The 27,942-nt window shown below is 48.6% G+C and overlaps 1 protein-coding gene and 1 non-coding gene across 3 annotated transcripts in view; both read left to right on the forward strand.

The window, feature by feature from the left end:
• Positions 1-27,200, forward strand: part of SLC6A11 (solute carrier family 6 member 11) — a 122,282-nt gene extending 95,082 nt beyond the window's left edge. Inside the window, exons 8-15 of one of the 2 annotated variants that reach the window (XM_073787701.1) lie at positions 1,082-1,206; positions 13,168-13,280; positions 16,028-16,165; positions 20,026-20,128; positions 20,933-21,033; positions 21,841-22,011; positions 24,315-24,451; positions 24,839-24,986. In XM_073787701.1, coding sequence (XP_073643802.1) covers positions 1,082-1,206; positions 13,168-13,280; positions 16,028-16,165; positions 20,026-20,128; positions 20,933-21,033; positions 21,841-22,011; positions 24,315-24,451; positions 24,839-24,854 — 904 coding nt within the window. In that variant the 3' untranslated portion in view covers positions 24,855-24,986. Of the gene's footprint in view, positions 1-1,081; positions 1,207-13,167; positions 13,281-16,027; positions 16,166-20,025; positions 20,129-20,932; positions 21,034-21,840; positions 22,012-24,314; positions 24,452-24,838 lie in introns of both variants that reach the window. The other variant, XM_033865432.2, reaches the window with a different exon arrangement.
• LOC117314043 (U6 spliceosomal RNA) lies at positions 3,990-4,096 on the forward strand. The gene has a single exon (XR_004528726.1). It is a non-coding gene; the product is annotated as a U6 spliceosomal RNA (small nuclear RNA).
• Positions 27,201-27,942: the final 742 nt, after the last annotated feature.

The raw sequence follows: 27,942 nt of genomic DNA on the forward strand, positions 1-27,942 counted from the left end.
CTAAAACCTCAGGGGGATCTGAAGGGGATATCTTCAGAACTGTAGGCTGTTTGGGAGAGTAGAACTAAAACTCCCCAGAGGAGGTGGATTTGGGTCGAACCCAGCATGAGGAAGTTCTTGCACTGTGAGCGGCAAGAGCGGTCCGGGAAGAAAAGCACCACGGAGCAAGGTGACTGGTCCTGCTTGCTAGGGTGGGAGCAGAGGCCAGCTCGCCGCCATTGCAGGGATGCTCCAGGCTGGTCGTGCTTCAGGGAGGAGATTGGACAAAACACCCAGAGCCCCTCCCTCTGAAGTGGAGCATCACAGGTGTTGTAAGCCTGATTCCTATGTGCACGCTCTGTGGCGGCTGAGATCCTGAGAGGCTGATTCCCTGACCCATCTGCGTGAGGATGCACAGCCGAGGTTGAAGGGACCCGGATGTGAGGGTTCCATCTTCTTCATCTTGGCAAAGCCCTGTCATTTGTAGTCTGAAATCTCCTGGGTCACGGCTTTATGCTGCTGCTTCTTTGCTGTGAGCCCTTCCCAAGAGCAGGGAGCAGTCACTGCTCTGGTGAAGCCCCCAGGAGGAGTCTGGCCTGGGAGGGGCTGCCCCTCACAGCAGAAGAGCAGACGCTTGCAGTGAGGTCTGGGAGATGCCGCTCTGGTAAAGAGCTGGGCCAGGAGGGGTGTGTCTCCCAAGGCTGCTCCACTGTCGGGGAAGCAGTTCTTTCTCTCAGAGGCTTATATCCTCATGTTTTGAGCTCCTAGAAAATCAATCCTCTCTCGCTTCCCTTGGTTTTCTCTCCTACCAGGAATTTGGAGGAGCGATGGTTTGTCTCCAAGTCTTTCCTCACCGGTTTGCATTTTCCCACTTGCCAGCTTCCCTTCCTTCCCACCCCCTCTCCATGCTTCTGGTCTGTGACCTACCTTACCTTCTAGAAATGCAGGACAAGCGGTGTGATCGTGGGCCAGCCACCTACGCTCTCTGAACCACAAGGGCTTCCTCAGGCAGTGGGACAGCCATGGTGCTCAGACAGAACGTTCCAGTACTGCACTGGTTCCACCCACCCTGACCCAAGCTTCTCTCGCTGCTTTCCCACAGGGACTGCATCATGCTCTGTTGCCTGAACAGCGGCACCAGCTTCATAGCCGGGTTTGCCATCTTCTCAGTCCTGGGATTCATGGCATATGAGCAAGGGGTGCCCATCGCCGAGGTAGCAGAGTCAGGTAAGTTTGCCAAAGAGGAACTATGATCTTCCTCAGCTCGCTCTGCTCCTGGGCTCAGGTCTCAGGAGGGGGCCCACTGTCCGTCCACAAACCAGGCTCCTGGGAGGGAGCCACCAGCCCAGAGAACCGCCACCTGGTCGACCACAGGAGCTTTCACTGGCCTCCCTGCCTCCCCTGTTGTCCCCTCTGTTCCATGCACCTCTCACCCTGCAGAGTGATTTTTTTTTCAAAATGCAAACCTGGACCTGTCCTTCCCTGACGAACTGCCTGTTTTGGCTTCTCCTAGGGCTGACCTCTCAGTGTGGCCCCAAGGCCCTGCACTGCCCAGCTCCTGCGGTCTCTCACCCTCCACCTCGCTCCCCTGTGCTCACTCTGCCCCACCACACTGTGGTCTGCTTTTACTTCTGCAACATCGCTCTCTCCCTCCCTGCCACCCCAGGGCCTTTGCACATGCTGTTCCCTCTGCTTGGAGGACCTCTTTCCCTTTCCTTGTTCTAGATGTAGAATCACCATGAGTGTGACAGTCCTAGTGTAAGATGACGTGTGTTTGTATCAAACACACCACAGGTAGGGTCATTGCTGCTAAGGTAATTGTGCAAAATGGTGAGTAACTCTCCCCTTGATTGACATTTTTTTGAATTCTGGGAAAATTCAATGTACAGTTAAAAGTACAAAAATAGTTTGCGTTTCCATAACAGAGTTAGCCTCTCACCTCCAATACATCTAAATAAGGTTTTCACCTGCAAGAATGTCTGGAAGGACAGTTAGTCAGGAGCTTCACAGGGGGCCCAGCCTCCCTGGCCTCCATCTACTCAATGCCGGTCATGCCGTCCATTTGTTAGGACGCACCCCTGGGGCTTCGTTCCCTCCACTGAGTACACTGGTCTAGGATGTGGCTGCTTCTGCCTGGCGCGCACAGAGAGGGAAGCACCACTCTGACCCACCAAGCTGGGCAGGGTGGTAGATGTGGACACTGGAGCAGGAAGCTGGTTGCCAAGCTCTGCTTCATGACCACATGGGCTCCAGCTTCCTCTGCATGGTGTCTGTCAGAGGGACAGACAGTCCCTGCTGAAATCAGGGGGCCAGAGCTGGACCAGAGGATATTAATATGATCGAAGCTGTCAATCATCGAGCGCCTGCCATGGGCAGGAACTGTCACATATGATCCTCGACTCAGCCCTCCGAGGTGGCAGTTTTGCCACCCCCATTTTACAGATGAGAAAGCTGAGGCGCAGAGACGTGCCGTCACTTATCCAAGGTCACACAGACTGGAAAGAACAGGGCTAGATTTAATCCAGGCCATGCTCTCACCACTCCATCCCGTTGCCCACTGGGGGCAGGCACCTGGCACTTCACAAAACATTCATGTTCCTCCCTGGCATTAAACCATGGGGCAGCCCTGTGAGGAGGCAGCATTACCTTCTCTGTGAGACTTTTGCCCTCTCTGAGGGACCTTTGACCTCTCTGAGAATCTGCTTCCTCCTCTGTAAAATGAGCAAACTAATTCCCACCTCAGGTGTTGAGTGCTATAGGGTATCTACAGCACTGTTGTTACTCTTTTTATCGTTATTTCCGTTTTACAGATGAAGCTCAGAGAAGAGTCATGGAGAGAAAGCAAGAGAGCCAACTAGAAATAAATTTTATTGTTTTTTTTTCTTATTTCAAATTGAAAGCACATTCACTGTAGAAAAATGCTGAAATATTGACAAAGGAAAATCTCCAATCTGAATCTCACTACACTTTGGGGTTCTCCTGCCAGGATTTTCCATACATACATAGCTATATCTATATTAATGAAAACTAGATCATATTAGGTTGCATTTTTCGATTCACAATAAAGCATGAGAGCTTTCTGCCACAGTAAATAAAGATCTCAATCATGAGTTTTAATGGCTGTGTAGTATTCCACTGAATGGATGTACCATAATTGATTTACTGTGTCTCACTTGTCAGGCCCTGGGGTGGTTGTTCATATACTACCTCATGAAATGCTCATAGCACCTCTGCAAGGCATGCTTTATCAAGGCCTGCATTTGTGGCTGTGCAGAATGTGCCCTGCACAACTCCAGGGGGCGTCATTCACATAGACGGCAGTCCTGGGCTTTATACTGCCCATTACAGATGAGGAATCTGTAACTCAGAGCATGAAGTGGGTCCCCTAAGGCCACACAGCCCATAGGTGGTACAGCCTGGCTCTAGCCTCTTCTGCTTCACCCTCCTGTGTCACTCCTGGTGTCAAGCAGGTAAGCCTGCTCTATGGTTAGGGGTGTGAATCAGACCAAGATCCCCTTTAGGAGTTCCCGCCATTTGGATCAATTGCATGTTGTAAGTATGTAGCCCCCCCCCCCACTCACCCTTCTCATCAGGTTCTTACAGTGAAATTTACAACTTTAATTACCTAATTAGAAGGAAGGTGTTTTTTTTTTAACCTCTTTATTGGAGTATAATTGCTTGTGTTAGTTGTGTTAGTTTACACTGTATAACAAAGTGAATCAGCTATATGTATACGTATATCCCCATATCCCCTCCCTCTTGCGTCTCCCCCCCACCCTCCCTATCCCTCCCCTCCAGGTGGTCACAAAGCACCGAGCTGATCTCCCTGTTCTCTGCAGCTGCTTCCCACTAGCTATCTATTTTACATTTGGTAGTGTATATATGTCCATGCCACTCTCTCACTAGAAAGAAGGGTTTAAAGTAAAAAATTAAAGTTTTTATCGGAAGACGCTGAAAAAAAAAGTACAAATTAAACCCAGAGTAAGTAGAAGCAAAGAGATAATAAAGGTGTGCTCGCTTCGGCAGCACGTATACTAACATTGAAACAATACAGAGAAGATTAGCATGGCCCCTGCACAAGGATGACACGCACATGCGTGAAGTGTTCCATGTTTTAAAAATAAATAAATAATAAAGTTAAGACATACAAACAATAGAGAAAATTTTCAAAGCCAAAATTTGGTATTAGAAAAGATAGCAAAATTTATAACACCCTGGCAAGACTAATTAAGGAAAAAAACAGGAGAAAACACAAATTACTGATATCAGGAATGAAAGAGGAAATATGGCTACAGATACTGTAGACATTAAAAATGAGAATAAGGAAATATCATGAACAACTTAAAGCAAATATACTTGATAATGTAAATTAAATGGACAGATTTTTAGGAAAAAATCCATAATTTACTTAAACTGAGTCAAGAAGAAATAGAAAAACTAAATGGCTCTATATTTTGAAAAGAAATTGAATTCATTGTCAAAAATCTTTCTGCCAAGAAGACTCCAAGCCCTGCTGGTTTCACTGGCGAGTTCTACCAACTGTTTAAAGAAGAAGTAACATCCCTCTTACACAAACTCTTTTAAAAATTAGAGGAAGTAAGAGTATCTGAGGACGACAGCTGTATAGCTACATATATCCCCATTTTTTCCCCCAAAAAAGAAAACAGCAAGAAGGGAAAAGAATATTCTACAGAAAACCATGCCCCCTGCATAATCTGAAGCAGAAAATGTCGAAGCTGCAGATAACTGTAACAGAAAGAAAAATCACCAATCCCAGTTCACAGTCTCCACCGCAGAGGCAAACCGAGAAAAACTGTGGGACAGACAGAAGATAGAGGCTAGCGAAAGGACCTGAGTGATTTGGAGCAACCACCAGAAAGATTAAATCTACTCTAAACCTGAATGTACTGGAAAGGATCCAGACACATCCCTTAGCTGGGACTACAGAGAAGGGATTCAGTGTAGGTGTGATTTCAAGGGGCACGGACCATTTCAAAGGGACAGGAACATTTTAAAGGAGGTACCATTTGAAACACAAAGCTTCTTGGGGAGAAAAAAGGCAAAAAGAAAGGAAAAACACCCTTTTACAATGAGATGGTGAAGGGAAACCAAGAAAAGGGGATAAAATGTAAATACCTGCAAAACAAAAGAGAACCATAAAGTGAGGGTGTGAAAATGGGAGCTCACCCTTCCCCCATCACCAGAACAAAAGGCTGCTAATGTGCCTGGACTTTGCAATACTGGCAGAAGAGGGCGCTGTTAAGCTGGGACTATTGTAAAATACCCAAGAACGCGAACAAGAGAAAAGTCAAGTCCCTGCAGAACTACTATAGAAAATCAGGAGTAGAAAGTTCCCACGTGTCTATGAAGAACCACACTGTGCCTCTGAAAAACAACCATGAACTAGAAGAAAATTGTAAGTCAACACTCCAAACAGAATTAAATATACTCAAACAAGCATCTGAGGATGTGAAAAAACTGACCCAGAAATTTTAACAAATGCATGAGGGGGAGAACAGGAATGAATGAAAAGGGAGTTGATTGAAATCAGGGAAAAAATGAGAAAAAAGGAAAGATATTGTTATCTCAGAAATGAAGAATAGGGCTTCCCTGGTGGCACAGTGGTTGAGAGTCCGTCTGCCGATGCAGGGGACACGGGTTCGTGCCCCGGTCCGCGAAGATCCCACATGCCGCGGAGCGGCTGGGCCCGTGAGCCATGGGCGCTGAGCCTGTGCTCCACAACAGGAGAGGCCACAGCAGTGAGAGGCCTGCGTACCGCAAAAAAAAAAAAAAAAAGAAAAGAAATGAAGAATAAATTACAAAGTATCAAATGGAGAATAGTCTCAATAAAAGGCATTTTGAAAAGGAAGGAAAACAACCAGGTGAATGAAAATGACATAAAGAAGTAAAAATGATCCCTCCAAAGAAGTAGAGGGAAGACCAGCAAAGAAGAAAATATTCATATTATCAGAGCCCCTGAAGAAAAATAAATAAATAAAAGAGTGGAACAGAGGTAATATTTAAAACCGTAATCCAAGAAAACTTTCTAGAAACAGAAAAAGAGCTGAATATACACATTGAAAGGACTCCTTGGGTACTAGGGAAAATTAACCCAGAGTGATCAACTCCAAGACATCTTAGTAAAGATACTAGATTTCAAAGATAAGATAAATTCCTCAAGCCTTCCAGGCAAAAAAAAGATCAAATAACTTATAACAGCAAAAGTATTAAACTGGCATCATACCTTTCAAAACTCACATACAAGACAACTATGGGGCAGCATTTTTTTAAAATTCACACAAAGAAGTGTGAACCAAAGATTTGATATCCGGCCATGTCTTCAAATGTGAAGGCTATAGAAAAAACATTTTCAAGATACAAGAACTTAGAGACTTATACAATCTTCAGCCCTTTGGAAGAATCTGCCAGAGGGCGAACTTCATCCAACCCATTAACAACTGGGAAAACTTCAGAAATAGGACTGATGGTAAGCACTTAAAATATATATAAGTATACATATAAGACCAAAACAAAGGTGAGGAAAAAGAGGACTAATGTAGAAATATGCTACATACTGTTACAAAGTAGAAATCATTAACCAAAAAATAGAGGAGGCAAGAGAAAATATCAATAGAAAAAGCTCACTGATATATGAGCAATAGGTGATAGTAACGGATACTGCGGGTGAAACCTGGAAAGCCAGATAGTAAAGATTTACATAAGAGAACAAGGGCCTAAGAGCATTTTAAAAAGGTACAAGTATAAAAGTAACCACTAGAATAAAAACATAAACCTTCCTAAATACCAAAATAATAATAATAGAAGTATAAATAAAGAACACAGAATACACAACTCATAGAGATACATATAAAAACATACATAATTATAAAATATATTGTCAGTTAAGACCAAATATATCAATCATATCAATAAATGTGAATGACCTTAACTATTAAAAGAAAAAGATTTTCAATTTGGCTCAGAAAATAAGACCTACGCACAGGCATACTTTGTTTTATCGTGCTTCACTTTGTTGTGCTTCGCAGATACTGCATTTTTTACAAATTAGTACTTTGTGGCAACCTTGCATACCCCGTTTACTGCGGATAAAATGCTATCAAATGGCACGGAATGCTACAGAGAAATCACTCTGGAAAAGAAGAGTCAACCAATGCCGCAAACTTCACTGTCGTCTTATTTTCAGACATTGCCATGGCGACCCCAACCTTCAGCATCCACCACCTGATCGGTCAGCAGCCATCCACGTTGCGGCAAGACCCTCCACCAGCAAACAAATTATGACTCACTGAAGGCTCAGATGATGGTTAGCATTTTTAGTAATCATGTGTTTTTTAATTAAGGTATTTATTGTTCTTTTAGACATAATGGTATTGTACACTTAGTAGACTACAGTATAGTGTAAACATAACTTTTATATTTGCTGGGAAACCAAAAAAATTCATGTGACTCACTCTATTGTGATATTCACTTTGTTGTGGTGGTCTGGAACTGAGCCTGCAACATCTCTTGAGGTATGCCTTTATGTGCTGTATATAAGAGACACATCTAAAACAAAACGATTCCAAAGCCTAAAAATAAAGGGATAGATGATGATAACAATTCTGATGTCAGACAAAGTAGCATTCAAGCCCAAATGCGTTAAGCATGACAAAGGATGCTTTTTAATGTTAAAAGCCACAATTCACAATGAAGATATAACACACACAAAAATGTATGCACTAAATAACACAGCAATAATCTTTATGAAGCAAAAACTGCAGGAGATGCAAGGAGACAGAGACAGAAATAAACTAACAATAAGAGAAAACTTTACTAAACACATTTATCAATAAAAGTGAAAGAATGAAAATAAATTAATTACATCCCCTGTTTAGAAAAATAAGAAAAACAACAACAAAATGAACTAAAAGAAGGCACAAGGAAGGAAATAATAAAGAGAAAAGCAGAAAGTAATGAAGTAGAAAACAGAAAAATAGTAGATCTGGTTTTATAAAAATAATAAATTAAGCAACCTAAATGTCCATCAACAGAGGAATGGATAAAGAAGATGTGGTACATATATACAATGGAATATTATTCAGCCATAAAAAAGAATGAAATAATGCGATTTGCAGCAACATGGATGGACCTAGAAATTGTCATACTGAGTGAAGTAAGTCAGACTGAGAAAGACAAATATCATATGATATTGCTTATATGTGGAATCTGACAAAAGGGTACAAATGAACTTACCTACAAAACAGAAGTTGAGTTACAGGTATAGAAAACAAACTTATGGTTACCAGGGGATCAGGGGGTAGGGATAAATTGGGATATTGGGATTGACATATACACACTATTATATATAAAATAGATACCTAATAAGGACCTACTGTATAGCACGGGGAACTCTACTCAATACTCTGTAATGGCCTATTTGGGAGAAGAATCAAAAAAGAGTGGATTTATATATCAGTATATGTATAACTGATTCACTTTGCTGTACACCTGACACTAACACAACATTGTAAATCAACTATACTCTAATAAAAGTTAAAGTAATAATAATAATAAATTAAAATTCTAGGTTTTTAGAAATAAAAATAGACAAATCAGATGATTAAGAAAATAAAAGGAGGGGGGAGAACATGCAAATAGCAAAATTAGAAATGACAAAGGGGAAATAGCCATTGAAGCAAAAGACATTTTTAAAAATCATAAGAGATTATTTTGCAATCCTCTTTGCATATAAATTTGAAAACCTAGATGAAATGAATATTTTCCTAGGGAAATAGAGATTGCTAAAATTGACCCCATTTGATTTAGAAAGCTTAAACAGGCCAGTTTCCATAGAAGAGATAGACAAAGTTATTGAGGAACTACCCCACAAAAAAAAAAACAGGCCCAGATGGTTTCTCAGAAGAATTCTACCAAACCTTTGGAACCAGCTAGGCCCAGTGCTCTATAAATTATTCCAGAGCATTGAAAGGGGAGGAAACTTTCCTAACTTATTATATGAAAAGTATAATATTGATACCTAAACCAAATAGACAATGCAAAGAAAGAAAACTACAGATGAATATCACTCGTGTGTATTGCTGCAGAAATACTAAATAAAATATTAGCAAACTCAAATCCAAAATATTAGAATCCACACTCACATTAAGAAGGTAATATACCATGTCCAAGTAGGGTTTATTACAGGAGTAATGTAAGGTTGATTTAACACTAAGAAAGCCATTAATATCACACACTATATTAATAGCCCAAATAAAATAAATCATGAAATTATCTCCATAGATACTGAAAAAGTCTTTGAAAAATTCAACATTTATTCACTATAAAAAAAAATCAAGTAAATGGAAATTGAAGCATATTTTTTTAAATAGGTATGCATATCAAAGTTTAAAAAGCAAGTATCTATGATATTCCACCCATCATGTAAGAAAGGAGATAAAAGAAAATACGTCTGTGTGTTTGTGTAAAAATAAACAGAAAATAAATAAATAGAAAGGAGAAAACTTATTAAGTTTTATCAATAAGTATTAATAATTAACAAATTATTAATATTTACTGAACTATTAAATATTGTTAATTATTAATAATCTTGTTATTTATTTATTTAAAAATAAATAGAAGAAACTAGAAAAGAAAGCGCATGGTTACCTGAAGGGGTGGGTAGAAAAGGGATAGAAAAGGGGGAAGAATAAGAAGTAAGGATGAGAAGGAAGCACCCCTTCCCTGAGTATATATCTTTATTAGTTCTGACTCTTAGAGTCACAGTAATATTTCACATACCACCCAAAATAAATAGTTGCTTTTTGTGGGTGGAACCAAAATGTAATACAAATAGTGACAAACGAACTTAACTATATTACAAACGAACAATGCAACCATACTTAAGAGAATGGGGAAGAAAAGAGCTAACATAAGTGAATTTCAGGAAGCAGTATGTTGACTGGAAACTGTAAGGCTAAAAAAATTACTGTACCCTTGTTGGTAAAGGGAAATGGGTTAGCAATTCTAAACTATTACATGGCTATGTTAGGATTGAACAAACAAGTCAATATAGATAATTTGAGGCAGATTTTTCACCGCCTGAAAAAGATGTTACAAATAAGGAAAGTAAAGAAGCTAGAATGAACTGTATTAGAATTGGAGGTATAAGTTCGGACTTACGATTTTAATATTTATACAGGTAGATATAGACACATAAGCATGTATGTTTCTGTGGGTAAATATACGTATACATGTTTTCTAGCTTTGTGTGCTGAGAGGGTCTGTGAGCAATGATACTCCAGTAGCAATGAGCATACCTAGTGGTCAGATCTTGGTTTCTAAATGCCATTTAGAAAGGAACCAGAACCCCTTGGAGAAGCAATTGGTTTGAGTGCTGGGGAAGGACAAGATGAAGTTGGAACATATCATGGTGCCCCTAAAATAAGAAAGTACTCAGAAAAGTGTTGGAGGTATGTCAAAAAGACACAGGAATCAATCTGAAGAAGTTCCCAATGGCCAAACCAGGGATAATTTGAATAGCAAAATAAATAATGATAGTACTGGATTATGACCCCTAGAATAATCTAAGTACCCAGGAGTCCATACCTGAAATTAATAAAAATTGAATAAATAAGTGGGTGTGACAGGGCAGCTCTTTCTTACAGAAAAATTCTTATTAGTAAGTATAGAAGGAATGAAGAAAATATAAACCCATTAGGCAAACACCATAGGGATAATCGTTGCAGGCAAGATCCACCAATGGATGATAAAATCAATGAGTAAAGGTTTGACTTGAAAGAGGATATTTTCATGATCTCAAAGTATCCTCCCCAAGATGGTTACCAATTACAAAGGGAAACATGGTAACTTTATAGTGGAGAAAACTGGCGTTCACCAACTTACCCAAATGATCAAGGTAAACATCTCCTGTACTAAGTTTTATTGACATCCTGTGTCCCCTTATATGATAAACTGAGAAAGACACAGTATCACTTCTATAGTTTTCTTGCCAAAAATATGTATACTCTCAGTTTAATAATGAGAACATGAGACAAACTCACATTGAGGAGCATTCTGCAGAATAATGACCAGTACTCATCAAAAGGTCATGAAAGACAGGGAAGGGCTGAGGAACTGTCACAGGATGGAGGAGACTAAAGACAGACAGCCATGAAGTGCAAAGTGGAATCCTGAATTGGATACTAGGACAGAATAAAGGACATAAGGAAAAAAAACTGATGGAATATGAGTAAAGTCTGTAGCTTAATTAATAGTATTGTACCAATGTTAATTTCCTAGCTATTAAATATTAAATGCTTTACCCTAAAATCTGAAACAAAGCAAAGATGTATGCTGTCTCCACTTCTATTCCATATAATACTGGAATTCCTAGAGAGTGTGATAAGGCAAGAAAAATAAATAAAAAAGATTAAGATTGGAAAGGAAGAATAAAAACTGTCTTCATTCATAAACATCATGATTGACCACATAGAGAAGGCCTAAGAAACCTACAAAAAAAAATTACTAAGTGAATTTAGTAAGGTGACAGGATAAAAAGATAATAAACAAAAATCTATTGTATTGTGTATATGCTAGCAACAAACAATTGGAAAATTTTAAACTTCTGATTTTCACAAGACACAACTGAAAAACTGAAAAGGCAAGCCACAGACTTGGAGGAAATATTTATAATACTTCTCTCTCATAAAGGATTTATATCCCAGGGACTTCCCTGGTGTTCCAGTGGGTAAGACTCCGCATTCCCAATGCAGGGGGCCTGGTTTGATCCCTGGTCGGGGAACTAGATCCTGTGTGCATGCCACAACTAACAGTTCGCATGCCACAACTAAGAAGCCCATATGCTGCAACTAAGAAGTCCACATGCCGCAAGTAAGAAGTCTGCATGCTGCAACTAAAAGATCCCGTATGCCACAATGAAGATCCTGCGTGCCACAACTAAGACCCAGCGCTGCATGCATGCATAAATAAATAAATAAATAACAACATCAAGTGTTGACAAGGATGTTGAGCCACTGGAACTCTCAAACATTGCTGGTAGGAATGTAAAATGGCACAGTTAACTTCGGAATTCAGTTGGGCATTTCTTAGAAAGTTAAACATATAATTACCATATGACCTGGTAATTCCAGGTAGGATGGATAAAGCTAATCTAAGGTGAAAAAATATCAGATCAGTGGTTGACCAGTGCAAAGACGGGGAATGAGGGTGGAGAGACTGCACAGGGGCCCCGGGTGATGATGGAAATATTCTATATCTTGATTGCAGTGGTGGTTATCTGGGTGCATCCACTTTTCAAAAGTCATTGAACTGTACACTTAAAAATGAATGCTTATTATAGGTAAATTAGACTTTAACAAGGCTGTTTTTAAGGTAGAAAACAATCAGAATGAATGTTTTTTGAACATTTACCTTTTTAAATACTTTCCATATTCTGTATCATCGCACTGAATTCCCCAAACCACCCTATTAGGTAGGACTACATTGTTTCCATTTTCTAGCTGAGGAGACAGAGGTAGAGCTCACAGTAAAGAATGAGGATCTGAGCCCTCGACCACTGTGCTAGAGGGCTAGAACATCACAATCTCGCCCTTGACATTCATAAAGCTTATCCTGAGGATGTGCTAACAAGCCCTCTGCTGGGAGCAGCTAAGAGAAGTGAGTGTGGATCTGGGAAATGAGAGGAGACGCCCAAAGGAAGAGGTGGCCTGTGGGGACCAGCATTTGTCTAAGCCTGGACTTCTAAATACTTACATAGGAATCGTCGGGTGCCTGGTCCTTGCCTCACCCTAGACTGACTGTATTAGAATCCCTGGGGTGAGCCTGAGAGCCTGCATTTTAACAAGAATGTCCCCCTCCTACCCCCACCTACCCCAGTAGGAAGAGTAGAGACAGGTCTGTGCAGAGGAAGGTCTGGGTGTCAGACCAACCTGGGCTTGAATTTGACCCTTCCAGACCCTTGCTTCCCCCTCTCTGCCTCAGCTTGCTCATCTGTACAATGGGCATCATAATAGTACCAATAGCATGATGTGGCTGGGAGATTACGTGATTTGAGTAAAATTAGGCACAGCACCTGGCACAAAGGAAGCACTCAATACATGTTGGATTAAAATAACAATTGAATGCGGCATTGAACTCCACTCAGCACCTTTCTCTCTCCTTCCTCTCCAGGCCCCGGCCTGGCCTTTATCGCTTACCCCAAGGCCGTCACCATGATTCCCCTCTCCCCACTGTGGGCCACCTTGTTCTTCATGATGCTCATCTTCCTGGGCCTGGACAGCCAGGTAAGAGGGGAGCCCAGGCTGGAAGGGCAGGGAGCCAGGTATGTCGCTCTCCAGAATAGCTCTGAGACCTACACACCACATCCTGGTCCTTGTCGTCAGAACCGCCCAGACCCTGGAGGACACGGAGATGTGGAAGAGCATCTTCTTCTTCCTTCCTTTATCTGTGGATTGGGGCCCCATGGCATGCCACTGGCGGCCACATGGGTCCTCGGTACCACCACCAGCTACCGCTGCCCCCGACATTCCACCTGCCTGCCTCTCTTCCCCGTGTGGGCTTCTCCCGACCCACCCTCCACTTGGCAGCCCGCCTTCCTCCGTGAAGGCTGTAGAGTTAGAACTAGCGGTTTATCTGTGCACATTTTCCTTTCTCTCCACACGAACACGTACACTTACACCTTCTCACACTGTAAAACCCACCCAGCCCGCCCTCCCACGCTCCTCTAATCCTCTCCTTGGTTTTCCTGCCAGAAACCTGTGGCCTCCAGTCTCTCTTCTGTCCCAGAAATCTGCCCCTTGCCCTGCTGCCCCATCGTGGCTGGGTTTCCTAAGAGCCCCAGAGAAGGTTTTCCAGCCAAAGCCAGGTGCTCTGCTCTCAGACAGGGGTCTCTTGGCAAGGTGCTGCCCACCCCCCTACCGGTGACCTTGTGTGAGTCACGTAGCACCCAGGCCTGGTGGCTGGTGTGTCTGTCTATTCAGCCAAGTCCTGTTTATTCCCCTGGATGGTTTCTCAGAAACTGCTGAGCCGAGCTGCCGCAGCACCGGATGTTTTTGCCGATAATCATCCCGTCCGTGGTTGCGGGCAGAGGCCTCAGGAGGGGTTGGCAGCTTGTGTGACAGTGACAGGCCCGCCTCCGCAGGGTGTGCAGGGTCTGAGCCTCGGCTCTGTGAGTCCCCGGGCTGAGCTAGGCCAGAATTAAGACGGAGACACTTGGTTTGCAAAGGGGAACTGGGGGCCCAGAGGTCTGGCCTGGATGGCTGCTCTGCTCACCCCCAGGTGTACATGGCATGGGCTTTGTGCCTGGGCTGTGTCCTCAGTTCTCAGTCATGATAGCGACATGGGCTGGGGGGGGGGGTCCCCTTTTGTTATCCTCATTTTGCAGAGGAAGAAAGTGAGGCGCAGAAACGCAGAGTGACTTGCTGGACGTGCACCCAGGTCTGTGTGCTGCTTAAGCCGCCCGCCTTGATGTCACTTCAGTTTAGGTGCTGGGTCAACAGGCTCCCCGGAGCCTCCTTCCTTCCCTGGGGACCCTGGAGAAAGGACGAGCACGGCCAGCCTTGCTGCAGAGGCAGGGCAGCCTGGACGCTAGGAGTCCAGGTGTTGAAGCCAGACAGGGCTGGGTTTGAGTCCCAGCTGCACGACTCTGGCCAGCTGTGTGACTCTGGGCTAGTCACCTCACCTCTCTGTGCTACAGTCCCTTTGCACAATAAGGATAGAAATCCGTACCCTAAGGAGGTAGACATGAACCAGAAAGGATTTGGAGCCAAAGAATGGCTCCAGGGAAGTGGGGGGAGTGCCCCACAGAGGTGACAGCCAGCCTCTGGAACAAGATTGCCTGGTTCAGATTCTGGCCCTAATATGTTATACCTCTGATCTCAGGGAAAGTTGCTTACACCCCTGTGCTTCCGTGTCTTCATTTACAAAACGGGTAATAATAGGACCTAACACCTAGAGATTAAATAAATTAATATGTTAACTGCTTAGAACTGAGCCTGGCACACGACAAGCACCATGTGTTTGCCACTGTTGTTATTATTCATTTATTAAACATTTTCTGAGCATCTCCTCTGTGCCACTGGAAATAGATGAAAACGATGTGGCCTCTGCCTTCCAGGGTCTCACCTTCTTGCTAGGAGACAGGTCAACAGCAGTCACGGGCCCCATGAGATGAAGGATATGGACTAGAGGGAAGAGAGGGGAGATCTGTTCTGCCCAAGTAGGAGGCAAGGAGGAGCAGCGAAGAAAAGGCTCATGCAGGAGGTCTGCCCACAGTGCTGGAAGAACCCGGGCAGGGGGGTAGGGGTGTGCTGGGATATTTGGGCTGGGTGTTGATGGGTGAGTAGGAGTGTAACTTAGCTCATACCCAGCCCTGTCTCAGCATGGCGGGACACAGATGCCTAGTGGCTCAGGCTCTGCCGTTGAAGCCTGCCCAGCCCAAACGCAAGAGCTGGGTGTTAGCTCACCTGACTGCCCTCCCCCCAGCAGAGGGTCACTTGCCCACCAGAAGCAAAGGGCAGGGTAAATGTCACAGGCCTGGAGGACAAAGCAAGTCAAGTCCCACCCACAGACCAGAGCCTGCCAGCAGCAGAGCCCTCAGCTCTCAGGACAGTTACAGGGATTCCCATCTTGCTTCCCAGGCAGAGGCTGGGTCTCATTTAAGTCGTTGACCCCAGAACAGGGCCCAGCACATAGGCACGTGATAGGCAGCTTGGGGGGGATAAGGAATTCTAGAGTCAGGAGACCTCATTTCAAGTCCTGACCCTGCCACTTCCTTGCTGAGAGACTTTGGGCAGGTCGCTTTCCATCTCTGAGCCTCAGGGTCCTCATGTGTTAAATGGGCCCGCCGGAGTTCTGTAAACGCCGGGATTATTTTTATTCTTGGGTCCTCCATCAGGGTAAGTGTGGGAATGAAGGTGAGACCCAGTGGAAAGGAAGCCCAGGGTTTAAGGCTGCTCTGCTTGCCTGGAGCCAGGGCCAGTAAGAACGGCCTTTCTCTTGGGTTTCACACCATCATTTCTACCCTGTCCAGTTTGTGTGTGTGGAAAGCCTGGTGACCGCTGTGGTGGACATGTACCCCAAAGTCTTCCGGAGGGGCTATCGGCGGGAGCTGCTCATCCTGGCCCTGTCGGTCACCTCCTATTTTCTGGGCCTCGTGATGTTAACGGAGGTGAGTGATGAGGATACAGGTAAGTGATGTGAACAGGGTAGCGCAAGGGTTAAGCGCCTGGGCTTTGGGTTAGCGGATCTGACGTTGACTAGCTGTGTGACCCTGGCTCCAGGTCCAGCACTTCTCGAGGACTCCGTGTTCTTATGTTTGTAATGGGTTGTTGTGAGACTCCATGGCCGTTTTCATTAAGCCCTTAGCACAGTGACCTGCACGTGTAAGTGCTCAGCTCAAGGTCTCCACTTCACTGCCAGAAGGAATAAAACTCCCAGAGGGAAAGGCTGGGTTTACCTGGTCATCGTGAACGTCCGGATGCCGGGGCCACCCCTTTTAGTAACTTCTGGGTGAAGGGGACAGTGTCAGCTACGGAACCCTCAACTATTTACTATTATCGGCCTCCAGTTCAGAGGAGGCTTTTCTGGGGCATCACTGAGAATAGGCATGAGGAATTGGGCACCTTCAGGCACTGTGTGTTCCCGCCCCAGCCCTTCATGTGTACCCTCTTCTTGTCTCTGCCTGGGGTCAGGCGGGGCTCATCATGACCCTAAATTAAGACTGTCTCATAAAGCCATGTTTCTCTTCGCTCCTGCAGCCATCCTGTCAAATAAATACTTTCTTAAGTACCTTGGGAAGGTGTGATTAGATATCTTTTTATCCACACTCAGAAAATTAATTAATTTTAAAAGCCAAACCACCCCCCACCAAAAAGCCTAAAAACTGTTGTCTAGGGACAAGAAGAGGTTTTGTAAGAAACATGGAGGTGTGATTAGATATCTTTTTATCCACACTCAGAAAATTAATTAATTTTAAAAGCCAAACCACCCCCCACCAAAAAGCCTAAAAACTGTTGTCTAGGGACAAGAAGAGGTTTTGTAAGAAACATGGAAAGAAATGAGGGAATTCAGAATCTGTCAAAGCAGCTGATATGGTACTGAAGTCGGTCTGTTGATTGTCATCCTCCACTTCTCAGTTCAAATGCCACCTCCTCCTGGAAGCCACCTCTGCTTTCCTTCCCACTCAGGACTTCATTCTAAGCTCAGCTCAGCCTCCCTCTGGCCATTACAATGACCTGTCTGTTCACCTGCTGCCCCCACAAGGCCCCGAGGTCCTCAAGAACAGGAGCTGACCTTGACCTGCTCTGCACCCTTGGGACCTGGCATGGAGTGCGCTCTGGGGCGTGGTGGCTGGTGTTATTACTGCTCCTAGTCATTGTCACATTAATGGGAGTGATAATCAGCATTTGAGCAAATGAATGGTGAAGAACTTCCCATTTCCTCCTCTGCTCTCCCCACACGGAGAACCAGGGAGGCAGTGAGCAGGGCCTCATTAAGTGCTGATTAATTAGGCAAAGTAGAGTCTTTTGTCACGCACAAGTTGGGGGGTTAACCTGACGCCTTAAAAAGGCTGGTGGCACTACAAGAAGAGAAGGCATTGGCTGGCGTCCCCGGCTTGCAGCAGGCAGGTAGAGCACCCTCCTGGACACCGGCCCTGGGTGCCCTGCTCACAGAGCCTTCCAGCCCACCCTCCTCCAGGCCTCGGGTCTGCCCCGGGGCACCTGCCCCCCCCCGCCCATGAGGGAGCCAGCGCTGTGTCTGCCCAGGACCAGCGTGTCCTTGAGTGATCACACCGGGAAGGTCACACTGCCAAATGGGCCCTGTCGGCCTCAGTAATTGCTGGCAGGATCTTCTCCCTCATTTAAAGCTCTGCTCTAGAGAAAAACTAGTCCGCAAATATCTGATCTTCCACTGAGGCAGTGTGATGGGTGGTGAAGGGCACGGGCTCTGCAGCCGGACACTTGGGCTCAGTCCTCAGCCCCACGGCTGGGCAGCTGGGTGACCTGTGGTGCGTATTCTCACTGGCCCGGGCCTCGGTTTCCCCCACGTGAGCACTGAGTCTAACTGTAGCACCTGCCCTGTGATCACACTGTGCAGGAACAGCTAGACTGAGACCTGGGACCAGGTACCACAGAGCTGGCAGGTGGAGAGCACTGCGTTAAGGCTTCCTTCTGGGTTATTTTAATGTATGATATTTGTGGAAGGAGACCCTCGGGAGAGCAATTAGGAGGGCAGTCCTGGGTTTAACTCAGAAAGCTCCTTACGCTCAGAGACCCGAGCACCTGCCATATCTGTCACAGACAGGAGGCCCCAGACCAGATACGGCCCAGCGATCCATGTTGTTTCCCCCTCACGGTGATCTTTTAAGAAGACGAAGAGGTTACCAAAATTAAAGAGAAAGATTTCTCAAGAAAATTTGGATTTGGGTCATCTTCCAGAAAATCTGCAGACCTGGCTGCCCAGGCCTACGTCCCCCAGCAGCAGTCGACTGGAGTTGTGTGGCCACGTGGGGCCTATGCTCTCCAGTTAGCCACAGTCCCCACCACTCCCTCTGTCACACACTAGGACCACTTGGACTCAGCACTGAGATGTTGCCCCTGGTCTAGTTGAAGAGAAGAATGAGGAAACAAATAGTCCCAGGGTGTGTGGTCTTTCACATGACAGAAGGAGGCCCGGGGACTTGGGGAACACAGAGAAGAAGCTTAGTCCCAAGAGGTCCCGGTGGCAGACACATAAGGAGGCTGTCCAGCCCTCATCCTGGCCTCTTAACCCCCCTCCTTTCCTGGCATTTGGAACACCTCCCCCAACCCGACCCTCCCTCCCTTTTGTACTTTTATTTCTGCTGCTTTTGATTGTCCCGCTAAGGACTCTCATTGTGTTGTAGGATTTTCTTTACGGATCCCAACCCTTCCCACACCTGCATCTGGCCTCCCCTCCTCTGCCCACCCAGACACCTCCCCTGCCTCCCAGAGATCCTTCCAGAGCACCTTGGCCAGCCAAGCTTGCACCTCCCTGGCCTTCCACTGAACTTAATCATCAGAGATTTGCATAGCACAGAGCTGGCCCACTTTGTTCCTGCATCCCACAACGATTGCGCACCTACTGTGTGCCGAGTCTTTGGCCAGAAACAGGGACACAGCTGTGGACAAGCCATTCAGAGTCCCTCCCCAACAGGGCACTCACTTCATATGATTCAATTTGCACTTACGGGGACATACTGCAAGCCGGGCCCTGCGCTGAGGGTGGGAGACACACAGAGGACAGTGCGGGGGCCTTCCCAGCAGGAGCTCAGAGCTAACAGAGTAGCTGATGGCAGAACACTTTTTTTTTAAAACTATGAATCCTTAAAATGTGCTACGGAGGCCCAAAGAAAGAACGAGGCTGTCAGGGAGGGCTGCTTGGAGGAGGTGACATTTGAGATGAGCTTTGAAGGAACTTACCCAGTGAAAGGGAATAGCATGTGCAAAGGCACAGCAGTGAGACAGTCCCTTGGTGTGTCCAGGAGGGAGCATGTTGAGGGGGACTGTGGGAAGGGGAGCTGAGGCCCAGTGAGGAGGGCAGCCCTGCCTGGCAGGCTGAAGGAAGCCAAGGGGTAATTGTAAACTGTAGGGTGACATGGTTGGATTTGCAGGTTGGAAAGGTCCCTGTGAAAGTTGGTGTGTGGAAGGGTAGGAGAGGGAGGCTGGAGGCAGGGAGGCCAGTGGGGAGGCTGTCACAGCCACCTGGAGAGAGGTGCTGAGCCTTCCCAACCTCCAGTCTCTGGTCTTCTGTGTTGTCTCTGACGTTTGGGGAGCAGGGACAAGACAAACCATCGCAATCTCAGCAACCCCCCAGAGGGTGGTCTTAGGGGGCGCCCAGGTGTGGTGGGCGCAGTGTTCCAGGACCCTGGGGAGACCAGTCTGTCCTGGTGGAAGTGAGCCCCGGCTAGTGGTAGCCGCAGGGCGGAGAGCCCTTCCCAAGGCCAGCTGGCTGACCCTGCTCTCCAGCTGTCTGTCCCTCTGTCCATATTTCTGTCCTCTCACTTCCCAGGGTGGCATGTACATCTTCCAGCTCTTTGACTCCTACGCCGCCAGTGGGATGTGCCTTCTCTTTGTGGCCATCTTCGAATGCATCTGCATCGGCTGGGTGTACGGTGAGTAGAGGCTGAGCCCTCGCGCACCCCAGAGGCCGCCATGGTGCCCAGCACATGCACACCCGGGACCCGGCTGGGCCTGGGTTCCCTCTGGCTGGTCTCCATCTGCATCAACCTCTCCGTCCTCCCCTCAGGGACTTCTTGTCCTTTCCCACTTGTCGGGAGACCCTCCTGCTTTTATATCCCTGCAGCAGAGGGAGGGGTTCCAGGCTCGGACACTGTGACCTTGATTCTGTCCTTCTGCCCCTGATGCTCAGTTTTCCCACCTGCAAAATGGAGTAGTGTCTCCGAGCAGGAGGTAGTGTAGGCAAAGCAGGCGGCCCAGTGCCCGGCCCTCAGTCAGCGCATGCCTTCTGGTTCCCCAAACCGTGTGAGTGCGTGAGGGTTGCTGGTCTCGATGATGATGCACACTGCCAAGTGTGGTTCGGGAATAGACACCCCACAGGCCACCCGTCCGGCCCTCACCTTCAGAGCCCTGACCCCCGCCCCCGTGCAGGTCAGCCAGCCCCTGGCCCTGCCTCAAAGGGACCACCTTCCTCCTTTCCCCCAGAAACTCCTGCCCGTTTCCTGGACCTCACTGCCCAGGGTCAGAAGGGGTCTTCCCAATATTGAACCAGAGTCCCTTCTACCGCAGTTTATCCTGACACCTCACATATGTAACACCTTGGTAGTTTTTAAGCGGTAAATAGGGTTCCTGCCGCAATGTGTCTTGGGCTGGGGAAACCAGACACTCGTAGCCTTCCCTCTGAGTCTTGTACAGAAATCTTCTGGGGTGTGTTTGCCCATCTTCTTTATTCTGGACAGGAAGCAACCGCTTCTATGATAACATCGAAGACATGATTGGCTACCGGCCGTTGTCACTCATCCAATGGTGCTGGAAAGTCGTGACCCCCGGGATCTGTGCGGTAAGGGCCCTGCCGGGAGCCGCCTGCATCCCACCCACCCACCCACCCACCTACCCACGTACTTCTGCACCCCAGAGCCCAGACCTGGCTGAGGCCGAGACTGAGGAGGTGATGTCCCCCTGGGGACCCTCTGCGCCCTCAGAAGGTCCGAGGCACCTGACACTTTTCAAAGCCGGCATTGTGGGGACAGTCTCTGGGCTTGGCCAGGGGGCCTCACTAGGACCCCAGCCCTGCAACCAGCTTGCTGTGTGATTGTGAGCAAATCACCTCCCTTCTTGGGACCTCAGGTTCTATGCCTGCACACGTATAGAGGCGGCTGGGACCTGCCTCTGTGGGGGCCGAGGGTCCTGTGAAAGGCGTTTGGCTCTGCTGTTCACAGTGAAGCAGCAGTGTGAGGGTGAAGGGGCCACGCTCTGCCCCTCACGTCAGACCGGGAGAGGCCTTTGTGAGAGGACGTTTAACTAAAAAGACAAAACCCCCTGCTCTTCACCCAGTCCTTGGCACTGGAAGTATCTCAGAGCATCTTCACAAACCATCTTAGTTCTGAAAGGCAGCTTTGAAACCAGCCCTGAGAAGTAGCTAGGAAAAAATAATAATTCCTGACTGGGCAGAGCCGGGGAGTGAGGCTCCTGGGGGTCGCGGAGGGTCTCCTGGGATCTGTGGGGGTTAGTTCCCCGTGTTTCTCGCTGTGGACCCAGCAGGGCATCACCTCTCCGAGGCCGCCACACGGGGTTGGCTGTCTCCCCTGCTGGCTGCCCGCACGCAGGCTGAGGGCCGCCCCAGGGACCTTTCCCCGTCTCCCCGCAGGGCATCTTCATCTTCTTCCTGGTCAAGTACAAGCCCCTCAAGTACAACAACATCTACACCTACCCCGCCTGGGGCTATGGCATTGGCTGGCTCATGGCCCTGTCCTCCATGCTCTGCATCCCGCTCTGGGTTTTCATCAAGGTGTGGAAGACGGAAGGGACACTGCCGGAGGTGAGCAGCCTGGGAGGAGGGGTCAGGAAGGGCGGCTCAGAGGTGGAGCGTATGGCTCAGGGCAGGGCTGGCAGTGCTGGGAGGACTGGTGAGTGTGGGCACAGCCATGGGCACGTCTGGGTCCCCGCTTCCTCATCTGGGCAATGGGTGTGATGAGAACGTGTCCCTACGTGTCTCCCAGGGAAGCCTGGCCAACTCCTCCCTGGCGGGTATTCGTCAGTACTGCTGTGCTGAAGCCTTGGGGTTGAGACATTTTCCCTGAGCTCAGCCTCAGTTTCCTCATCTGTAGAATGGGTCAACAGCAGTCCCTCACTTACAGAGGTTGTTTGAGGACTCAGTGAGTATGCAGAGGGAAAGCACTTAGACCAGGACCTGGGAGAGAGAGAGAGACCAAGTGTTAGCTCTTACTGCTCTGTTGATTCTGTTCATTAAGGACCCCATTCCCAGGGCACAGGGAGAGGGTCTGACATTTGTGGAACATCTATCCTGTGTCGTCGCTATGCCAAGCTCTCTCTGTGCTGCATCTCCTCTAGTCCTCAGAGAAATTAAGTCATTCGCCTAGGATCACACAGCCAAAAATTAGCAAACCAAAATTTTTTAACAATCTTATTGAGGTATGTTTTCTATATTGTATCATAAAATTCACCCATTTCAGGTATACAATTCAGTGGGGTTTTTTTTAGTAACTTTCTGTGTAGTGCAGTCATCACCATAAATCAGTTTGCAAATATTTGTATGTATGTATTTATTTATTTTATTTATTTATTTTTAAGATCCCTGGTGCCCATTCCCAGTAAGCCCTGTTCCCAAGCCCAGACACGCACCAATCTGTCTGTGTGTGTGTGCCTCTTACGGGCGTTTCCTGCCAGTGGAATCCTGCAGTATGTGGTCTCTTGGTAGCAGAGTGAATTTGGACCCCAACCCGTCACACCCCCCCACCCACTCTCTCCTCACTCTCCTTTCCCACCCGCTGGCAGATCAGAAGGTCTGAGTCAGCTTCTCGCCCATTTTGCAAACTGTCTGCCGTGTGGCAGACGCTGCTCTAAGCCGTCTACAAGCACTAGGCCACTGACTCCTCACAGCAGTCCTGTGAGGCGGAGGAGCTTCCTGTCCCCACGTCACAGGTGAGGAAGCTGAGCACAGAGAAGGGAAGCACGTTACCCAAGGGCACACAGCCTCTGAGTGATGCAGCAGGTACCCTGTGCCCCCTGCCCCCGCCTCGTTCCTGCCCCAACGCAGCACCCCAGGGCTCTCGGGGCTGACCTGCGTCTCACAAGCATGCGGCCTGGGTGCAGACACGCACAGGCAAGAGCCAGCTCTCCTGCCCACCCAGGGGCCTGAGCTCCAGAAAAGCCACCATCCAGCCAGGAGGGGCAGGCTGAGAGGGAAGGTCCCTTTCTCCAGCCTGCTCGTGCCCTCAAGCAAGTCAGGGTCCTCCGCTCCTGCAGGGAATGTAGGTCAAGGGCAGTTGTTAATTCTGGTTTGGGACCAGACGTGTCCAGAGGAGAGCAGCCCTGGAGCCCTAACCCCTTGGCCATGGCAGGCCCCTGACAGTTAGTTCCCCTTCTTCCATTTCCAGAAGGTTCTGCCCGCTGATGGGAAGGTTCTGGAAGGAAAAATGGGGTCAGAGAACTGCTGTGAGGGTGGGTAGTCTGTGCTAAGAGCTGTGGATGGGTCAACAAATCTGAGGCCACCTCATGACAACGCTAGAGGCAGGTGCCACTGTGACCCCCTTGGACAGATGAGGGAACGAGACACGGAGGGTTAAGTTCTTGCCCCAGTTAAGTGGTGGGACTGGGAGTCAAGCCCAGGTGTCTGGTTCCAGAGCCCGTGCTCCCAGCGCCTGTCCTGTGTCAAGAGCCTAACACCATACCTGGCACCCAGGAGGTGCTCGGCATTGCCGAGGGGTGGGCGGGGGTGCGGGAGCTGCCTGTTAATCCCGTCCGGGCAGGATAGGTCCAGCTTCTCTCAGGCACGGCATGATCTGAAAGAGAAAACAGAACCTTGATCATAAGAAACCAGCCACCCCAAAGTCTTCCCAGCCTTCCTGGGGAGAAGGTTTATGCCCAGGAAAGGCCTCCCAAATCCTGGCCTGATGTCTTCTGGAGGTGCACATGAGGCTGAGGTGTGGGACCCGAGGCTGGGCCGGGGGGGCAGGAGCGTGTGTCCAGGGTCTGCCCGTGGCCTCCGCTCCCTCATCGGTAGAGTAGACGATGGCCACCCTGTCTGCGCCCAGCCCAGAGCCGGCCACTCTGCCAGGCGGCGTGAGGCTGTGGCCTTAGGGATAACGTTTCCGTCTTTAGACACACACCGCCTGTTCCCCTGGATGGGGGAGCGTGATGACAGCCTTTTGTGGGAAACGTACCTGTTTATCCAGCGATCATTATAGGAACGGCTCTGGAGGTGCCGTAGCTCATCCTCACAGCAGCCCTTCGGGCAGGTACTCCTATCCCATTTCACAGATGGGAAAACAGCCCAGAGATGTTAGGTGACTTGCCCCACATGTAGGGAGGCTAAGCAGCTTCTCTGTCTCCACGGGTACAGCTCTCACGTCCCGGCCACCTGCAGCGGGCCAGGTACAGCGTGGGCACTTCCGCTCACTGTCTCCTTACTCCTCACCCAGTGATTGTCCCCATGTCCGGGGGTGGGGGCGGGAAACGGAGACCCGGAGGTCCACGCATCGTCCAGGACAGAGCTCTGAGTGGCAGGGCTGGGGCTGGGGGCTTCACTGCCCCGAGGTGTCCACCGTGCCGTTGGGAGGTGCCGAGGCAGGCCCAGGACCCTGGCAGCCGCTCTCAGACAGCTCTTTTCCTCTCCAACCGTGTAGAAATTCCAGAAGTTGACGACCCCCAGCGCCGATCTGAGCACGCGGGGCAAGCTTGGGGCAGGCCCACGGACGGTGATGGTTAATGACTGTGACGCCAAACTCAAGGGTGATGGGACCATTGCAGCTATCACAGAGAAGGAGACGCACTTCTGAGCGCCCCTGCCACCTCGATGCCTCTTCCGCTCCTCGCCCGCCCCGTCTCCGCCGTCCCCGCCGTCCCCGCCCTGTGTACAAATGAATACCTGAACCACGTACTTCACCTAATGGTAGAGGCTTGCTCGTTTTGCACAGGATTCATTAACAAGTTAATTTTAAGGTGGCCGCACCCACTCTGGTTTCAAGTCACATCCCCTCCTCGCCCCCCAGTTGCCATGTGAGTAACAATATGAAGAGATAATCCTGTACAGGGACTAGTATCATCCTCTCGTGCTAGGACGCTTTTAACCAGCATTTTCTAGGGGTTAGGAAGTTGTATCATAGGGCCAGACTTTTATACTCGGGCTGTGGGGCAGGTGGGCGGGAGCGATGCCTGTCCCCCTCCGTCAGCCTTTGAACCCACCGGTTCATGTCCCACCTTTGTCCCTGACCGCGCAGCTGTCCTTCCTCCGCGCTGCCGTGCTTCCCCTTCAGCCCCTCCCTAGCTTCCTAGAGGTGGGTTTGCAGACAGCAAGGCTGTGTCAGAGAAGAAGTCCCAGCAGACTCAGGACTCCTGGGTGGCAGGCCCTCCTCTTCCCTGGTCCCACCGGGTGATCTGGGGCACTTCCCTCCCCTCTCGCGTGTCCCCAGTGGGGCGGGCTGGATCAGGTGACCTCTGAGGTTCTGCCCACCCGGCTTCATCTCTTGGGGGTGCTCTGCGTGCCTCCTTGGCTTGCAGACCCGCTGTTGAGCTCGGGTTCTTCTGAAGACTTCCAGGTGGGCAGTCCCTCGCCCCTCACCCCCTTATTTAAAGTCAAGTTTGTCATGGAAACTTTGTGGTTTGATTTCATCCATGAGCATTCCCATCCTCGAGACCAGCCAGGTCCTCGGCCCTGTGGCAGGGCTCCTCCTGGCCGTCTGCTCACACCCTCTGCTCTGCCTCTCTGTCCTCAGAAGGGCTGGCTGGAGTTGCCTGTGCGCTGGTTCTCGGGCCCGGGCAGCAGCCTCTATTCTGCTTGCGGCTGTCTGTCCTGCCACGGCCCCCACCGGGATCTGCATTGTAGGACCTTCCAGCAGCCTCCAGGGAGGGAGCTGTGGTCGGGCCTGGAGCCTGGTTTCCTCCTCCAGCCCCTTCTTTGTCCTCCTGCCTCGTTTGGTCCCTCTCGCTGTCGTCCCTGCCCTCCTCCCTCTCCTGCCATCTTGTGACCTCCAGTCCCTCCCCATCCCTTCCTGTCACCAGCAGAACCCTGGAATTTTCACAAGGCTTCTTCCCTACCTTTTTCCCGGAGCCAACGCACCTGCCTCCCTGGCCAGGGAGCTGAGAAGCCTCAGCCTCACTGATGGGGAGATGGGGGCTCCCACCCGTCCCTCGGTACAGCCCTAGGGTGTGGGGAGGTGGCTGGTGCCGCGCCAGGCCTCCCTGGCTGACCCCTCTCTTCTTTAATTGGATTTGACGGCAAGCCTCTGCCTTGGATCTGGAGTTATTTGGGGACAGGGAAGGTGCATTCTTTATCCTTTTCCTTTATGTTCCCTATCTTATTCGGTGGAAATGCGAGTTTCCTCCAAACAGAGGATTTAGTTTCCTGTAATAAACCTGCGTGTTTGATTGGCCCAAACGCCCAGCTTCTCTGCCCCGGCCAGCCCCCATCTGAAGCCCGCGTTTGCTAAGAGGGATGCCAAGCGCCCCCCAGGCGAGTCGGGATGAGCTGTCTGCTCCGGTGGAGCCAGGAAATGGATGCAGGAAGACCGGGGCTCTCGCTGAGCCCCCGCCTGTGTCCATCGTCGTCTGCTTTTCTCCCAACAGGTCGGGGAGGGGGTCTCCCCACTGCTGCTGCTACCGGTTCTCCACCAACCACTGTCGCCAGTGCACAGCCCCACAGCCTAGCTGGGGACAAGCCGCATTGTACTTGTGGCACTTAACACTTCACTTACTTCACGGGACTCATGGTGCAGGGCGGAGGGAGGGTTTTTGTTCTTTGCTTTTTGTAATTTCCTACTAGTATTTGGGTAACTTTGGGGGGCGGGGAGGGAAATGAGGGGGCAGGTGAAACGTCATTGCAGTGACTTTTTTGATATTCATTAGAAACAATACATCCTTTCTGAAATATTTACAGTATTATTAAAAAATGAAAAAGGTTGTACTGTTTTGCACAATGAACGTTTTTATTGGGTATTCAAAGGGTACACGATTGTCAGCTTACTCATTTTTAAAAATTAAAGAAGTGAACAAACTCTCTGTGGCTGTTCCTGGCAGAGTGGTATTCATCGGGTGGTTCTTCCTGTTTTATTACTTCCGTGATATTCCTGCAAAGCCATCTTGGCATTTGGAGGTTGCTGTTTCAACTGGGGATTCCAAGTTAGAAACACCCAGGGCTGTTTCAGGAGCCCACACTGCCTTTCATGTGATCCCCATGCACTGAAGGTCTACTGTGTGCTAAGTGCTTTACAAAATTTCTCTCTTTAAATCCTACCACAACCCCACTTTATTTGTCTATTACTTCCCCTGCTTTACAGACAGGAGAAATTGAGGCACAGAGAAGTCAAGCCATTTGCCCAGAGCCTCACAGCTAGTAAATAGCTGGACCAGAAAGAGAAGTCAGCTCTGTCTGAACCCAAAGCCCAGTCCCCTTGTCACTACACCTTACTCTCCCTCAGGCTGCAAGACGCAAAGAAGGCGAGAGCTACCCCGTGATGGCAGCGACGGTTGCCACAAAGCTCCTGCACCTGTCCTAGGGGGCAGCCCTGCGTGTCTGAGGCAGGCAACGGGGGGTGGAAGGAGACAAGGATTTGGAGCGTGCAGCTCTGCTTTGGGCTCTGGGATCCACCTTTGACAGCCTCAGTTTTCTCATCTCTAAAATGGGGATAATACCTCCTGCTTCAAACTTGGGATGACTGTGAGATCCTATTCACTCTGGGTGTGAATGGTAAAGCTTTGTGTTCACACTGGTTATCATTATCCTGAAAGAATT

The sequence above is a fragment of the Tursiops truncatus genome, chromosome 10, assembly GCF_011762595.2.
Source record: "Tursiops truncatus isolate mTurTru1 chromosome 10, mTurTru1.mat.Y, whole genome shotgun sequence".
Lineage (NCBI taxonomy): Eukaryota > Metazoa > Chordata > Mammalia > Artiodactyla > Delphinidae > Tursiops > Tursiops truncatus.